Source organism: Ursus americanus, chromosome 19 (genome assembly GCF_024610735.1).
Source record: "Ursus americanus isolate L20-20 chromosome 19, mUrsAme1.1.p, whole genome shotgun sequence".
Classification (NCBI taxonomy): domain Eukaryota; kingdom Metazoa; phylum Chordata; class Mammalia; order Carnivora; family Ursidae; genus Ursus; species Ursus americanus.
The window spans coordinates 45,015,624-45,033,114 of NC_142145.1; the positions used below are offsets into that span (position 1 = coordinate 45,015,624).

Below are 17,491 nucleotides of genomic sequence, written 5' to 3' on the forward strand. Positions count from 1 at the left end.
GGAATTACTTTATTTTTCCCCCTAGAAACCCCTACACCAAACTAATAATTATGACTCTTTCTTGGGCATAGGAATTATTTTATTACTATCTTTTCTTTTTATGATTAGTACATATTACTTTTCTTATAATGAAAAATAGATTTTAAAGTTCTTCCAGGGTAAATTTAAAAGACTTGGATTTTAAACCTAGGATTTATATTCTATTTTTAAGGAAAATGCCTAATGCATGCCTTTTCCATAAATATCTACTGAGCACATATGGGGTGACTAGCATCGTAGTAAGAAAACCCCAAAGTAAAATTCCTACCCTAAGGAAACTAAATCAGCAAGGTTCATAGGCATAATCTTTACAGCATACTAGCAGCTAACACATGATAGACCCCTAATAAACATTTGTTGAATGAATACGTGAGTGTTCCATCAAAAGTATTTATTTACTCAAACTTTCATTTCACAGAGGATTCGCCTTGTTCTGTTCATTCATCATAAATGTATCACACGTTATCACTTCCAAGGCACATTTTGTTCACCTTTCAACAGCTCTGGAATCAGGATGGGACTTCCTAGCAATGCGATTTTTAAAGTGTTGTTTCATAGACAATTTGCAGCATTTTCTTTTATAGTGATAAATAAAGTAACAGTATGTTTTACACGGATGACATCTTTGAATGAAATACAATAGATATTATATTTTCTATATTTTAGAAAATACATATGAATATTTAGGCATGTTTCCGCTAGGGTTCAATCAGAAAAAGTTTTCATGGAGCCACACCATTCAATGAACATTCGATCCCCCAGTGATCCTATGAAATCCACAACTACTAATTTATAAATGTCAAAAACAATAACTGACAAGCAACTTTATAAAGACTTGCATATTTATGAGGGTTTATTTCTCGAATTTTCAAGATCACTATTGAATGTTAAACGTGTATCTCCTATTTTGGACTTAATGCAAGGCATACGTATACATAAAAATTAGGGGCATATCTAATCATTTATGTACTTAAAGGATTTTCATATTTTAGTGTTTGAATTTAACCAAGATTTCAAAGGTCTAAGAAATATGAAAATGACTAAACTGTATAGGAACTCTGAGGAGTTACAAAGAAACACTAATAAAACCTTATAGAAAAGATGAAATTAACCAAAATCAAAATGAAATGTTATGACAGAGACAGGCAAAGAACACGAGAAGAAGGAGGAGGGGGAGAAGAAGAGGATGATGAGGAAGAAGAAAAATTAATAATGACAAAAAGAACATAATGTCACCAGTCTAAGAAAATGTGACTCATCAGCAAGATATAACCTATTCTAACTGCATATAAAGGAATTACTCTGAGCGCGGCACACAAGTTAAAGACATCAAATAAAAACAAGTATATTAATAATTATTGACATTCACTAGTTCTGTGAATGTTATCCCAGGTACATCAGGTTTAATCCCTAGTCCTTTTGCTATCTCTTAGCCTTTCTCTTTCTTCCGTATTTTCTCACAGAGGTTTTAGACCACATGGAAGTTGGAAGAAGAGGGCAGGAAGGAAAAAGGGAAAGCCATCCTTTCAACCAAATGGTGATCTTGTCTGTCCCTTACTCTCTCATCCTGTGATTGCCGAGCCTTCCAGATAACAGCACTGAGGACTTTTAAGAGCTGCTGTTACCTGCTCTTCCCTCCCTACACTTCCTTCTTCCCTGGGATCAGGAACATAGAGTCCAGAAGTACACATGCCTTCCACTTTTCCATCTGGGCACACCCTCGCTCCCTGCTTCTGACAACTGAAACCCCAACACGCCTTGCCCACTGATCATAACAGAGTCGTCCACATCCAGCAAAGACGGCAATATAGCCTCCTTTTCTACTGTATACTTTAGGAAAAATGGCTTTAAAACTTGACAATTTTTCAATCACTATAAAATAAAAAGGGAAATTCACTTAAGGCTATAGCAAACACTGAACATAGAAAACAAGAACTCTCAACTTTCACCATCAATGCCATCTCACGATCTAAAAGACAAGGACGAGGCGATGAGTAAGAAAAGTACAGTACATCTGCGGCTATGAGTTTACAAAAACATTGTCATCTATTTCTAATTGTACTATTATTATTCACTGGGATAATTTTCCCTTGACTTCCAGGCTCCAGTGTTTTGTTTTGTTTTTTTAGTTCTCACATGTTAGAATTTTATGGACTTTCCTGGTAGAGTGGAAAGGGGCAAAATGAAAGTCAGATCAAATTCATGTAGGATGAGATTAAGACTAAAATTTTTGTAAAGGATAAAATTATCTTTAAGAGGACACTGACCGATTTTGTGATGATATGGGTTGCTTTTTCATACTAAATATTTTCAAGAAAGCCTTCTGGAAATGCCTGTGGCACAACGGATACAGAAAAGGATTGACAAAGGAATTGAGCCATTGAAGCCAAAATGTGATTTCGTACCCAACTATTTGAGGACGCTGATCTAGTGGGTAAATTGAACGAATGATTGTGAACAGAGAATAGGGAGCCCAGCAAAAGGCAAAAACACCTAAGAGAATGGCCAGTGACTTGGCTAGTTTCCTGGCTCTGAGCAGTTCAATATGTTCCCTTTGGTGAAGACATAGGGAATCAGAATGGGCAAAGGAAGACATTTTGGAAGCAATTATACTGCTATTCATCTGGGCTCTTAAAGAAAACAAGAGACTGCTCTTTCTTTCGTGTCTTTTCAAAGGAGTAGGTGGTGCTGTTTCCTTCAGCTCAGGAAGAGATGTTCTTGAAAACAGTCCACCCCTGAGTGAGGACCCACAGTTACTGGGAGAGACAGGAGAAGTGAGTGTGGGCTGGCTTTGCCACCGACTGAGATTGCCACGCTTCCACAGGCTCCAGTAAATGTACATGTTGAAATAGGCCACTGCGAAGACTGGGACCAGGAATTCAAAGAATGACGAGATGGCGAGGATGTACCATATGGTAAAAAATCCAGGTTCGCAACCTTTCTCCTCCAAGACTCTCAAACTGGAATTCTTCCAAGACTCTGAAATCAGAATTATTGGCCCGTGCACTAAGAAGGCCAGCACCCAGACAGCCACCATCAGAGCCACGATCTTCAAGATCCCAATGTGTTGAGCTCTGTAAGATACCTAAAAGAGACCAACTAAATTATTTCAATATAATGAACATATGTTGGTTGCAGAAGGCCTATCATAGGCCATCAGGAGTTTCAGAGCTATGCAAGAGGGAAGCTACTTGGCCCTGGGTAACATGATATGGGCCAGGACGGAGGGTTCAGTTTCAGTAGAGCCTGGCCCAAGATGCAGACTTTCTTTGTGACCTTTCAGAGGGAATCTGTAACCCTCAAGGTTAAACCTCTGACATTCTAGAAAATGTTAAGATCAATATCTAAAATAAGAAGGCGATGTTTCCGACTCTGCAGACACTAATCTGAATGGGGAAACAACTGAAACTGGGTGCCCCTTTTCACAGTGTTTCATGATCTGGGTCATGATCAACATTTTTCTTTTAATAAAAGAGAGTGCTCGATGTCAGAGCGCATCACAATCGTAAGGGTATGTATTGTTTGATGAAACTTTTGCTTTTGGAATGTAGATATACATATAGAGAAAGAAACACATGTACTGAACCCCACTATCAAATGTGTTTCTCCCTGTGGTCAAACAAGTTTGAAAGGCAGTGGGTTTTTTTATTCTAATATTCAGGAAGAATCTACTCTGTAGTTTATTCTGAGACTTCAAGGTGGTGTCAAAAAGAGAGAATTCTTACATCACTCCCAAGAAGATGACCCCCACCCAAAAAAAGGTCTAAACCTGCTATAGAGAAATAGTATAATGTTACTGAGCATTACCAAATCATGTCTTTCTATAAACATGGCCACTCAACAAAAATGGTGCCAAAGCTGTGGTGGCCAGCTCCTTTGAGAGACACAGCCATGGCAAGTATCACAGTCTTTTTTAAAGGGTAAAGAATGTTCTAGGTCTGCTTGGTCACGAAGACTAGCCTCTATAAGGAAAAATGAGATCCTGTGAGTAAGGATTGCTCTCGGTTCTCAAGACCCATGATCTTTGATAGATCCTGAAATCTTTAAAAATATCTTCTATAAGAAATCTAAAAGGTCACCCACCCTGTATGAGGGAAAAACATGAACCAAGAATTTTTTTAAGGGGACCTGGAACAGACAACCTCCCTAAGCTTCTTTTAGATCAGTAAGGTTCCTTCCAGCTCATATGTTCCATATTTCTCAGATTTCCTCACTCAAGGGAAAGGAAATGATTTCCCCCATGAAACTGGAATATGCCTCGTACTATTTTCTCTGTGAGTTTCTAAATCTCACGCTATGATGTTTTCTCATTTTTATTAAAAAGGTGCAACAATGCCCAACACTGTCTTTCTCTGAAGGATTGTGCAGGCTGGGAAGGGCTCAACAATTGGCCGGAGGTAAGAGGAAGCAGGGTTTTAAAAAAAATTATTTTTAAAAACTGCAGGGAAGTGGTTTTTTTTTTCCAAATTACTGATATTTCTGAGGCTAAGCTAAAATGCATATGGTGCTGACCACAAGTTCCCATATACAATACGCGTTTTTGCCTTCTGCTTCTCATGCCACTAATTAATACATCTCTTGCACTAAATCTAATGATTATGAAGATGGTAACAATACCCAGATGGTCATAAAACTGCATTTAGTTTTTTAATTGCTCCGTTCAGCCTTTGTAATGATGTGATGCAATATGTTGGAAAGTGATCTTTTTTCTATTATGCATAAGGTCAAATGGGATAATGGACATACAAGGGAATTGAAAAGATGATGCCCATCTCTTCATCTCTGGGTAGCATTTTTGACAGATAGCTCAAGCATTGCTTGAATACAGGCCCAAGCCAGTTGGAGTGGACTTCGTGACATCAATCAATGGCCCAGTCCTCACCCATGACAGAATATGTTCGTTATTCAGGATATTGCCTCTTCTAGGATATCCCAACGCTCTGTGAATCAGGTTTCTTCCATAAGGCAGAGCAGCCCCCGGAACCTGCTGGTGTTAATAAGGAGATGGGATTGCAGAGCCATTCTAAGTGCCTGCTGCAGGTTGAGTTGTGTCCTCCAAAGAGACAGGTTGAAATCCTAAGACCTGGTATCTGTGTGCATGACCTCATTTGCAAGTAGGGTCCTTGCAGATATAATCAAGTTAAGATAAGGTTATATTCAATTAGGGTGAGCCCTAATCCAATATGACTGGTGTCCTTATAAGAAAGACACAGACACACGGGGAGAACACTGTGTGTCAATGGAAGCAGAGACTGAAGTGACATATCTACAAGCCAAGGACCACCAAGGAATGCCAAGGATGGCTGTTTATATTAGAAGCTAAGAGAAAGGCATGGAACAGGCAGCCCTAGAGGCCTCAGAGAGAGCATTGCCCTGCCTCCACCTTGATTTGGGACTTCAGGTCTCCAAACATGAAATGTATTTCAGGGATTAAGTTTCTGTGGTCTTAAGCCACCCGATGTGCAGTACTTGTAAAATTACAACAGCCCTAGGAAACTAGCCAGCCCCCAGCAATCATATTTTTCATAGTCTTGATTTTACTCTCAAGCTTCCTTCTTCACCTTCAGGTTAAAAAAAAAAAAAAAAACAACTCTCTCCACTTACTATCTTAATTCTGCATACATTTGAATTCCCACTCCTTCCAACTACACTGTTCTACTTTCCCCCACCCACTCTTGCTTCAGCCACACGGAAATCTGCCCCTCCAGAAAATGTGCTGAACACTGTAATCACGCACTGCCATCTGCATTGGGCCTTCCTTTTCCAAATTATTGTCAGATTTCCATTTCCCAGGCCCAGCCCACGACCCTGCGTTATCATACTGTCTCCTCTACTTTGAACTACAGCAAGAGCTCGGCTTCCCCACAACCACCTCCCGCGAGCTTCAGTGGTCTTTGAGGGCTTCCTGGCTCACACTGCTGTATTTGAACTCTTCTCCAACTCTACCTGAGCGCCCCCTTGTGAGCATCCATGCGCCGGGCTGTGGAGCTCCGCTATGCACTTGACTCCGTGCTATGAACTAAGGATCTTGGATCCAGCTGACCCAGCCCTCACCAAATTTATAGCCTGTGTGGCCAGGGGAATTCCTCAGGGCAAGACTAGGAAACGAACCCACTCATTTTCTCTCTGGACATCAGTCCTCATGTCTCTGTGACTTCTACACACTTTTCCTAACTGTATAAGCTGTCCCTTAACCTTTGTACACGCCTGAAGTAGACCCAAGAGCTCAGGCACCCAGCAAAGGGATGTCCTAGTGAACACTAACCAGGAACATCCAATGAAGACTAAAAAGAAATCTTAACCCAGGAAAAAAAGGAAATTTTTCAGTATAAATGGGAAAGATTATGAATTACAGCACTTTTTCGAACATTTTGACGGACTCAAACTAAGGAATACATTTTATATCATTACTAAATGCACAGACAGAAGTACTCATAAAATAATACTTTTATTATGTACAAGGTACTCTGATATTTTATACTTTATTTTTTATTCTGTTTTACTATTGTTTTCTTCTGTATTTTTTCATTAAAAAAAAAAGTGGTCACAACCCACTGAACTGACTTCATGACTCAATAATGGGTCCCAAGCCACAAGTCAAAACCCATGAGCTTATAGGCATCCGAATTGCTCATCCAAACAGATCTGCACTCCCTCCAGTTTGTCTAGTACCAACTGCAGTGGACCCTGGTGCCAATGACGTACCCGAGACTAAGTGTCTGGATGTCCCAACACATTCAGTCTCCCCTTCTTCCTGACAATATGGCAGCTCAGCTAGAGACCACATTTCCTTTTTGTTGCAGGGAGATGGGAGACTGTGTGACTCAACATCACCAATAAAATGTGAGTGGAAATGATTGTATGATTCTGCATTACTTGGTTAAAAGGAAATCCCTTGTCCTGGACCTCTGCCCTTTGCCCATCCTTTCTAGAACCTGGAGTGACAGCAACCTCACTTTGACCATGCAGAGGAGAATAATGACCTAGAGCAGGGGTCAGTAAACTACTGTCCATGAAACAAATGTGGCCCACCACCTGTTTGGATAAATAAATTTTTATTGGAACACAATGAATGAATCATTCTTTTTTCTTTTTTTGACATATTACGTATAGCTGTATTTGTGCCATCATGGCAGATTTGAGCAGTTGCAACAGAGACCATAGGTCCCTTGATAGCAAAAGTTTGCTGACACCTACCCTAAAGGGTGCAGAGCCACCCTGTTAGCCTAGGTCCCTGGATGAGTTCCTGGAGCAGAGGCTTTCCTGGAATGTTCTGTGAGAGAAAAATAAATTTCTACCTTGTTTGAGCCTCATGTTTGTTCCTGCAGTTTATCCTTGCCTTATGCAATACACCCTTCCAACCTTGTCTGCTCCAATCTGCGCAGCCCTCCCAAGCCAGAGCTGTCCTCCCAGCACCTCCAACACCACACCTAGCCCATTGTACTGAACCCATCTGTTTCTGGATTTGTCTCCATGTTTCGTTTCTATATCCCAGCACTTAGCAAAATCCCTTGCACACAGTCGCATTCCCCAGAGATTTAGGTCCTGGGACCCAAGAGTGAAGGAGGTTTCCCATCTAGGTCTCAAAGACTTCAGATTACTGCCCCATATTTCTATACCCCTGTCACCCTGTGTCTTTACTCGCATCTGCCTTGTTTTTCCCCTTGTTCTATTGCTAATAAACTTAGCTTGCTTAAGAACTGTCACTAACTTGTTGATCAGCCTATTCCAAATCTTGGGTCAATTCAGACTTTCTTGGTGTGGATCCTACACTCGCCTTGGGACTTGATCTCCCAGGCTGGTCCCAAAATCAGCTTCTCTGATTTTCTCATGACATTCAGAAGTCTGGGCATCTTTCTACTTGCCCACCAGGTCCCACCTGAGGAAAATATTCAGGTCTTAGTTTGTGTAAGGAATGGACTTGATAAGTCTACTATGACTCATACGTATATGCAATCTACTGTGGACTCAGGATACCGCTTCTGACAACTTGCCTTGGATTTTCTGTGATGGCCTTCCTACGCTAGCAGCACGTAAGGGAGTGAGTGACTTAGCCAAATCACACACACAAATTGTTCACCAAGGGCCAATGAAAACTTAGAGCCAAATAGCAGAAGGATAATCAGGCTCCTCTAAGGTTTGCCAACTAAACAAAAAATTACACTTAAAAAAATTTCTGCGTGGGGACCCAAAATGTACGAGTATGTCATCTTCTAAAGGAGGTAAATGAATGTTTTGACTTACAGCATTTGAGACTGACTGGTATCGATCATAGCTGATGAGAACAATGTTATACACAGATGCCGTACACAAAAGATAGTCAACAATGAGCCAAAATGCACAGAGCCCGTTTCCAAAGTCCCAATCAAACAGCGTGTGAGGGATGTACAAAGGAATGGAGATCATACCTGTATGAGGAAAAAATAAGGGGAAAAAAAAGCCTGTATCAATGAATACAAAGAGACATAGGCATATAACACAATGACATATCTGAATTGACCAAAAGTGGCTCGATTATAATTTAGAAATTCATTGTGTTTCATCAACAAAACTCAGGACTGATTTCCTACACATTCTTTAAATACCATTTTTACAATGGCTGTCAGAAGGATCATACATTTCCTGATTACTTTCCAAATTAGGCTCAGGTCCTGACCCGCATTACCAGCCATATACAGCACAAGTCATCTTCTTTTTTCTTTTTTTTTAATTTAAATTCAATCAGCCAACATATAATACATCATTAGTTTTTGATGTAATGTTCAATGATTCATTCGTTGCGTGTAACACCCAGCACTCATCACATCACATGCCCTCCTTAATTCCCATCACCCAGTTACCCCAGCCCCCCAGGCCCTCCCTTTCCACAACTCTCAGTTTATTTCCAGAGTCAAGAGTCTCTCTCGGTTTGTCTCCCTCTCTGATTTCTTCCCCTTCAGTTTTCTCTCCCTTTCTTTAAGATCCTCTGCGCTATTCCTTATATTCCACATATGAGTGAAACCATATGGTAATTGTCTTTTTCTGATTGAACAAGTCATCTTTATGTTCATAATCCAACCCAGACAGGATGGGCCAGCCTTCCCCCAAACACAGCCCACAGTTTCACATGTCCTTTGCCAACAGCATTCTCTTTTCCTAGAATAGCCTCCTCTCTTCTCCTGAGAAGTCTGATTACTGCCTTCTCATTCTTCATTCAGTTCACAAAAATGACTTCCTCTTTGACTTCTTTCTCGGAACTTCCTTGGCAGAAGTGACCCCTCCATCACCTACACGATGCTGGCACTTTGCTCTTCCCTCCCTCTCTCATGTACAAATACATTCTACTTTGTAGCTCTGTCATCTTCTCACGTGTTTCTCCTGAGGGCTGGTACCCTGTTGCAAGCTGATCTTTGCATTTCTCACAACACTGAGAGTTGACCAGTGGCTCCCACGTTTGACTTAAATAAATTAGTAACAGCTGATATGTATTGTGCAGTTACCACAGGCCAGACATTGTGCTATGTCTGCTGCATGTATCACCTCATTTAAAGTTCACAGAAACCGTCTGAGGTAGAAATCATGCTGAGTTAGCCGATAAAGAACCATAGCTCAAGGTGGAGCCATAATTGCCCGAGGTCCACTCAGCCATGAAGTGGAAGTTTGGCTTTGAAACCAGGCAGTGTGATTTCAGGACTCCTGACGTGAACCACTACACTTCACTGAGTGAACAAATATATAAGTGGTTCAGCTCTGCACAGAAATTGCTTAATTATGAAAAATGACTAAACTGGGCTCCCTTTCCTTTAACTTTGCTGGAGTTTTTCATTGTATGGACATTCCAGACAGGTGACACTACTCACTGAGGATACAACCTATTAAGAGGAAGCTCAGTGAGAATCTTCATATTTTGTCAGGTACTTGGCTCGATTTCCTATTTTCGTATGAAAATCAAGTTAGTCTATCATGAAGGACAATAGTAAAAGCAAAAGACGGGAGAAGGAAAGGGAAGAATAAAAGGAAATCCTGCACTCTCCCACAGCCCGATGGCATGAGGAGAGGACCAACGACGTGTGGTTTCAGCACCAGCGAAAGGGGATGCGGAATGTAGTGTTCTGTACCTAGGTTCACATGCAGAGATGAGAGACAAGGCCCCACGGAGATGGAAGAGCTGTGTGGTCAGTTCTTATATGCAGTTCCAATTGCCTGCTTGTTTCATGTTTCGATTTTATTTTTAATGATAACCAAGCTTCCTTATGGGGCCTTCCATCTCAAAGGGGTGCACGCATGCACATGCCTGTGATATAAAATAGGTAAATAAATAAGATAAAGTATCTGAGATAAACCACCTGAGACAGAGCAAAGCATCTTCAAAACAGAGATATGTATCATATTTTGGCCCAGAGTTGTGGCTTCCGTCCGATGTTCCCAACATGAGTATTTCACACACACACACACACACGCACATGCACACCCACATGCGTGTGTGTGTGTGTGTGTGTGTGTGCTCATTTCCTCCACAGAATAAAAACAGGCAAAATGCCAGTAATCATTTGCATTACAGACACCACAGTCTATTTAAACGTTGAAGGGAGGGTGTGAGTTCAACAGTCTTGTCCAAACATTTTCTGATTTAGATGAAAGAGGAAGGGTGTGTCTGGGTGTGTTCAAAACTTTAGGAGCTGCTTAAGATAGCAGTTTGAAACAGGATGTAGTCCTATTCCTTTGGCTTTTTTTTTTTTTCCTTAAGATTTTATTTATTTATCTGAGAGAGAGAGAGAAAGAGCATGAGACGGCAGAGGGTCAGAGGAAGAAGCAGATGCCCCGCTGAGCGCTGAGCAGGGACACCTACACAGGCTCCGGGATCATGACCTGAGCTGAAGGCAGACGCTTAACTGACTGAGCCACCCAGGGCCCCCCCCCCCATTCCTTTGGCTTTAATGAAACTCTGCTTTCACCTCCTGTTCTACATATTTTAGCACAAATGTCATGCTCAGATCTTGTTGAGTGGTGGAGATGTTTGTGATTTATTTCCAAAGGAGTTTCAAAAACTGAATCGTAAATATTTCTAGGATACACCCACTCTGAAGTGTTTCTATAATTTCCACTCTGGAATCATGCTTCTGGGTCAAACAGACTTGAGAAGTAAAACTAAGAGCTAGTTTCTTGAAAAGAGCAATAGATCTTTGGCATAACAGATTAAGGGGGTTGAGGGCGGGGCGTCTGGGTGGCTCAGTCCTTAAGCGTCTGCCTTTGGCTCAAAACGTGATCCTGGCGTTCTGGGATCGAGCCCCACATCAGGCTCCTCTGCCGGGAGCCTGCTTCTTCCTCTCCCACTCCCCCTGCTTGTGTTCCCTCTCTCGCTGGCTGTCTCTCTCTGTCAAATAAATAAATAAAATCTTCAAAAAAAAAAGGGGGGGTTGAGGGTGGAGATTAAGAGAAAACAAACTATATTAAGAGAAGGCAGTGAAGAACTAAAAACAAGGAGGTGAAGGAAGGGGGGGTTGGGGAGGAGAGAAGAAAAAAGAAGGATGAAAAGAAAAGCCCTGTGAGAATCCAGGCCACTCGCTCACCCCAGCCTGCCCCCCACCTTTCCTATCTCACCTCCCACTACTCCGTCTGCCCCTCACTCCCTCCACCCCAGTTCCTCTGGCCTCAAACACACCACACGTGCACCCCCCTTGGATCCTTGCACTTTCCTTAGCAGGAATGCCCTTCCCTCAGAGAGCTCCTTCTGTTCACTCTGTTGTGTCCTAACCAATGAGCCCTACCCGACATTTAAATGGTAATCTCCATCTCTAGCACCCTTTCTCTCCCTCTTGCCTGCTGTTTTTCTCACTAGCAATGACCACCCTCTAAAATGCTATATAATTTTATTTACTTGTATTTATTACGTGTCTCCCCCCTACCCCAGTAGAAATAGAAGCACCATGAGGACTGGGAGTGTTGTTCCTATCTTCACTGCTATATCCCCACCACTTCAAAGAGTGTCTGCTTCAAAATAAACCAGTATTGGATGAATGATTAGATGAGAATGGGAAAGCCCAGTTTGCTTGGAAATTACCACCCGTCTGGTATTGCCCCTTCTTTCCAAAGCCAGCTTAAGAAACTTCATCTTCCGGGGCGCCTGGGTGGCACAGCGGTTAAGCGTCTGCCTTCGGCTCAGGGTGTGATCCCAGCGTTATGGGATCGAGCCCCACATCAGGCTCCTCTGCTATGAGCCTGCTTCTTCCTCTCCCACTCCCCCTGCTTGTGTTCCCTCTCTCGCTGGCTGTCTCTATCTCTGTCGAATAAATAAATAAAATCTTAAAAAAAAAAAAAAAAGAAACTTCACCTTCCATGAGAAAATGACAATCAAAAGTTGGGGGGAGCTAAAAGCCCCAGTGAATTCTTTGGGCCAATAGGGGAATGGATGGATAATGGTGAGTGCATAGAGGGTGTTATGGACTGAATGTCTGTGTCTCCCCGAAATTCATATGTTGAAGCCCTACCCCGCAGGGTGGCTGCATTTGGAGTTAGGGCCTACAAGGAGGTAAAGTTAAATGAATTTTAAGGATGGAGCCCTGACCCAACAGGATTAGTGTTCTTATGAGAAGAAACACCGGAGAGCCTGCTTGCTCACTCTCTCTATACACACTCACAGGAAAGGCCACATGAGAACACATGGAGAAGGCAGCTGCCTACAAATCAGGAAGAGAGTCCTCACCAGGAACCAAATGTGCTGGTACCTTGATCTGGGACTTCTCAGCCTCCAGAACCATGAGGAAGTCCATTGCTGTTAAGTCACCCAGACTGGGGTATGTTGTTATGGCAGCCCAAGCTAATCAACAGGGAAAAGAAGAGTCCTGAACTGAGGCATGAAGGGACTAAAGATAAGCTTTGTCCCCTTGAAAACATGGTTCAGACTCTGTCAGCCCCAACCACCTTTGTGCTTGCAGATCCTGCCTGGCCATCTGTCACATGGTCGTGTAGGGCAGAAATTCCCACACACAGGTAGACGTGAAGAAGGTACCCATAGATGAAAAACATTAGTCATGTGATACCAATTTTATAGATATCCATATATAGTGATCATTTGGGTTTTTTTTCTGGAATAATGTGTGGATGAGATATACTTATATCATTGTAGCTGGTACTGGAATTTCTCAATAAATCTTTGCTTTCCAACACTACATTCAGCCTGGGAAGTTACTCAGGTGCCACAAATTTAGATTTTTTATTAGAGGCCAGTTCTAAAACCTGTAAGAAGATGGCATTCAGCCAAAAGCCCACAATACCTAGCACATGTGATGCTCCAGGCCATTGCCACATGGTTCTGGAGCTCAAGGTCTCCTGAACAAAAACACAAAGAATTGCTGCCTTATAAATACAGGAAAACTCTCGTGAATTCTGCCCTGGCCCAGCACCCCTGTCACAAGCCTACAGGCTCACTTCTGAGCATGACTGAGGAAAAAGAACAGCCTCAATACAAAACTCCAAACTTGTTACAGAAAGTTCTCAGAGACTGTCCTAATTCTGATAGCATCGTGACAAACACTGTTAAGTAAGTAGACCTCTGGATGAAGCTGGCAGGGGGCAGGGAAAATGCAAAGGAGGAGACTGGCAGATTGAGAGAGATTCTGGCTTGTGTCTGATGGCTCTTGTCAGCAGCAAAGCCATTTCTTTTTCCACCCACCTGCTGATGGCAGGGGACCCCCATCTACATCTGCAGGAACATTTCCCCAAGACCCACCACATCTTTATATCGTGGTGCCCAAGCCCATGGTGGTGGGGCTGCCTTGGTGCTTCCATTGGGCCACACAAGGAAACATTCTTATCTAGTACCATCTTTGTTCAAAAAAGCTTCCAGCCTCAGGCTCTCTCTGTTGGGTATAGTTGTACCCCATTCCTCCCTACCACCACTCCCTTTGAGTTAGTCAAAATATATAATGGACTGTAAGTGCTACGTATTATCTAAAAGTTGTACAGTTCTGTGAAGAAGGCAAAGAGGGATAAGTATGTTTATAGCAGAATATTCTCTCTGTTCACATAAATATAGTCCTATAGTTATACATGTTTCTGTGATTACAGAAAATGATGTGGAAGGATCTACCTCAGGTTGTTAATGTGAGTTACCCGGAGGGGTAGAATTGAGGAGAGAAATGAGGAGATTGTTGCCTTTTTTCAGTACTTCTATCTTGGTTCTCCACCTTCATCTCTGACCCAGTCATATCTGTGCCGTGACTCCTAAATCCATCTCTCCAGCTAGATGTTTCCTCCAGAAGGTTTATCAGTACAATATCAGAAGCATCAGCTGCCCTCCCAAACACCCTCTATTCCTATTAATTGTGCCATATTTTTCTTGTCCCCAGAACTTAATCTTTATCTCATTTTTCTCTTTCTCCTGCCCAACCCCACCCTTGCAGCTCTGCCTCCCTCCCCAACTTCCTTTCCACTCTCCCCACAGTAGCTCAGAGCCTTAACCTATGACTTGTGCCTAGATTGCTGCAGGAATGGTTTTGAAGCCAAGATGCCACCTGCTCCAGCTTTTCCCACCACCTGCTATGTCTCCGCTAATGCCCCTAAGGTAAAGCTTCCATCCATCGGATCACTCACCTGCTTTAAAAATCCAGATCTCCACATTGCCTGCTGAATAACCTCCAGTCCAGACACACTACGATTCAAGGGCCGTCATTATATAGAGTCCAACGACTGCAACTTCACCCCCTACTGATCCCATACATAGCCTGGAGCTCACACTTAGGAAGACGTACACAGTGATTTTCTACCAGTATGGCTTTGCTGATTCTTGGAATACTCCTCTCCATCTCTGCCTATGGAAATTCTACCCATCCTTTGAAGTTCATTTCAGATGCTTCTACCCACTAACCAAACGTGCTCTCTCCCTCCTCTGAGCACCCATAGCACTTGGTAGGTCTCTATGGTTCTCACATCATACTCTATGCTGTTACAGTCACTTGTGAGCTTCTCTTTCCCACTCTCCTACATTGAAACCTTATCAACGAAAAAAGCCTTAGTCTTCTATGTATCTCGTTATCTAATCATACTTGACTACTTAACAGTCCTTACACATGATAGGTAAACTACTATCATTTGTGACCTCGGTTTGAGTTGACACCTATCTGCAGAGAAATCAAAAGAGAAGAGGACTAACGTTTGTTGAGCAACCCTATGTTCCGGGCAACAAAGTAAATATTTCATGAGTTTTGTTTCACCATAAAATAAATGAAAGCATTTATGAAGCTATAGACAATGATAAGTTAAATTATACTAGAAACTCCTATAAAGTAACATCATCAACTGACATTTGTACACATACTTATAAACCTAAACATATAAGGAAAATAGCTCCAGAAACAAGTAACTCTTAGACTAAGCAATTTTAGAACTATTCTGGACTTATTTTTATTCTACAAAAAGAAAATAAACTGTTGTCAAATGAAAATTCTCCTACAAACCTGATTTACACATATATATTCTTCCCCTAAAGTGCCAGATAGCCTCCCCAGAACTTTAATCCTTAAACTTTGTTTTTAACATCCCCAATTCTAAACAGTCCCTTGAAATAACAAAAGCTTATTTTAAAAAAAAGGAAAGCTAATTTTAAGGTTTTAGAAATAAATTATAATTGAAAACGATTATCTGAAATAAAGATAAGTAACTTACCAACAAAGAAGTCAGCAATGGCCAGGTTAAGAAAAAAGTAATTACTTCGATGCCTAAGCTTTTTGTCCACCACAAAAGCTAGAATAACCACAGCATTTCCTAGCATTATAGCAAAAGCTACTAAACCCATTAAAAATGCTAGAGTAACACGAGTGCTTAGTGGCAAAGTCGTTGTGTCCGTGCTGTTCATAGCTGACATCACATCAAATGTTGAAAAAGCTCAATAGAGCAAATTAATCCAGCAAGACAATTCTGACAAGTATGTTTTCCAATCGAATACCTAATATATATAGTCTCCTACTCATAACAATATTTTTTCAAAATCTAATGCTGATCTCACTGTACTTCCTGATTCTTGATAAAGCAATCTTGTGATAACAGTTTCCCTTTAACTGACACTGAAAAAGTATTTTTCAAAAGACCGTGAAATGTTTTATTGTAAACATTTGAATATGATTTAACCATCTCCCCGTAATAGAGCAATATTACATAATATATGTGAAATATAATTGATTCAGTGTATAGTAAGAAATTGGGCTCCAATGAGATTTATTTTTTCACTGTTAGAGATCTAGTTAAAGATTCCCTTCTGACTGTGATGGAGTACCACGGGCTGAATTCACTATCCCTTCTGACACAACCAAAAAACTGGACAGAATATATGAAGCAATGGTTTTCCAGGCACTGGGCATCAGGCAGTGAAGGACAGTGATCCCTGAGAACAGGGGAGAAAATGAGGTCAGCTCTCCAGTCGTCCCCGCTTACTGTCTTTTTTGAGTTTCCAGGGCACAGAGCAGAAAGGGGACATCCAGGAGGAGCCCTCAGCAGATTTCCCGTGATGGGGAGATGAAGCTGAGAGTTGGGGAGTACCAGGCAGGACACTACTGCAGAGCTGCTATATAATATATATATTTTAACTGCAAGTAAGCCAGAAGTCTTGCATGTTAAGATGGTGCTTGTGATTGTTTTAAAAATGTAGCTGATAAAAATAAAATACACATTACATACACAGATTTGACTTAAGGTTGATTTGATCATTTTTCATTCATGGCATGCAAATTAATGATAATGATCTTTTCAAAAACTCCGAATGATATTCCTATGTCACTCTCCTTAATCTTTATTCTTCTTCGCATTCACTCATTATTAATTCACTAACAAGAGGCATTAGGAATTCTGACATTCTTCCACAGTTACAAAGTCCCTTTCAAAACTAGCTAGTTTTTATGCTTAGTCGACTTCGAAGGCCTTTCTATTAAAAAAGCAAGGCAGCATGGGTTTAATATAATTTCTTAATTCCAGTCTCTAAACTGGAGGCTCTGAGAGCACTCAGTGTGAAAGGGGAAGGAAAGAAAGGCTGATAAACACACTGCTGACTGGGTCTGTAGCAGAAGATAAGGTACAGAAGTAAACAAAATGACAGGCACACAGATAAGATTGTGAAGGGGCCCTGAGTGGGTTGGCCCAGAAGGTAAACAGGGATTTATTTTACGGACAGGGCATGGTAATCTGCACTCTTTTCTTTGTAATTTCATGTGGGAAGAGCAAGCAATCCAGCAGACTCGGAGATCTTGCCTTGTGGCCTTAGGTTGTGGGGAATTGCCTTCACGCAGGTGGACAGCCAGGTGGGTAACATTTGGGAAAAAGAATAATGACGAATCATGTTGGGCTACATCCCATTCTCTTACCTTGAGTGAACATAGAGTGGACTAGGTGTGCAGCTCAGAATTCCATTCTAGGTACTCTATTTAAATTTATTTAAATTTACTGGTGTCAAGTTGCTGTAATTTGTGTGGCAGGGCACTTCCTT

The 17,491-nt window shown here is 41.6% G+C and overlaps 1 protein-coding gene across 1 annotated transcript; it reads right to left on the minus strand.

The window, feature by feature from the left end:
* Positions 1–332: 332 nt before the first annotated feature.
* On the minus strand, positions 333–15,917 carry HRH4 (histamine receptor H4). Its single transcript, XM_045781948.2, has 3 exons — positions 15,682–15,917; positions 8,284–8,447; positions 333–3,124 (listed from the first exon to the last, which is right to left on the minus strand). Exons 1-3 carry the CDS (start codon positions 15,878–15,880, stop codon positions 2,291–2,293), a joined length of 1,197 nt encoding a protein of 398 aa, XP_045637904.1. The 5' UTR covers positions 15,881–15,917; the 3' UTR covers positions 333–2,290.
* Positions 15,918–17,491: the final 1,574 nt, after the last annotated feature.

Excerpts from the sequence above, each read along its gene's own strand:
- HRH4 (XM_045781948.2), bottom strand. The coding sequence starts at position 15,880 with ATGTCAGCTATGAACAGCACGGACACAACGACTTTGCCACTAAGCACT. Across the intron at positions 8,448-15,681 it reads CATTGCTGACTTCTTTGTTG|GTATGATCTCCATTCCTTTG; the intron begins GTAAGTTACTTA and ends TTCCTCATACAG. Across the intron at positions 3,125-8,283 it reads ACCAGTCAGTCTCAAATGCT|GTATCTTACAGAGCTCAACA; the intron begins GTAAGTCAAAAC and ends GGTCTCTTTTAG.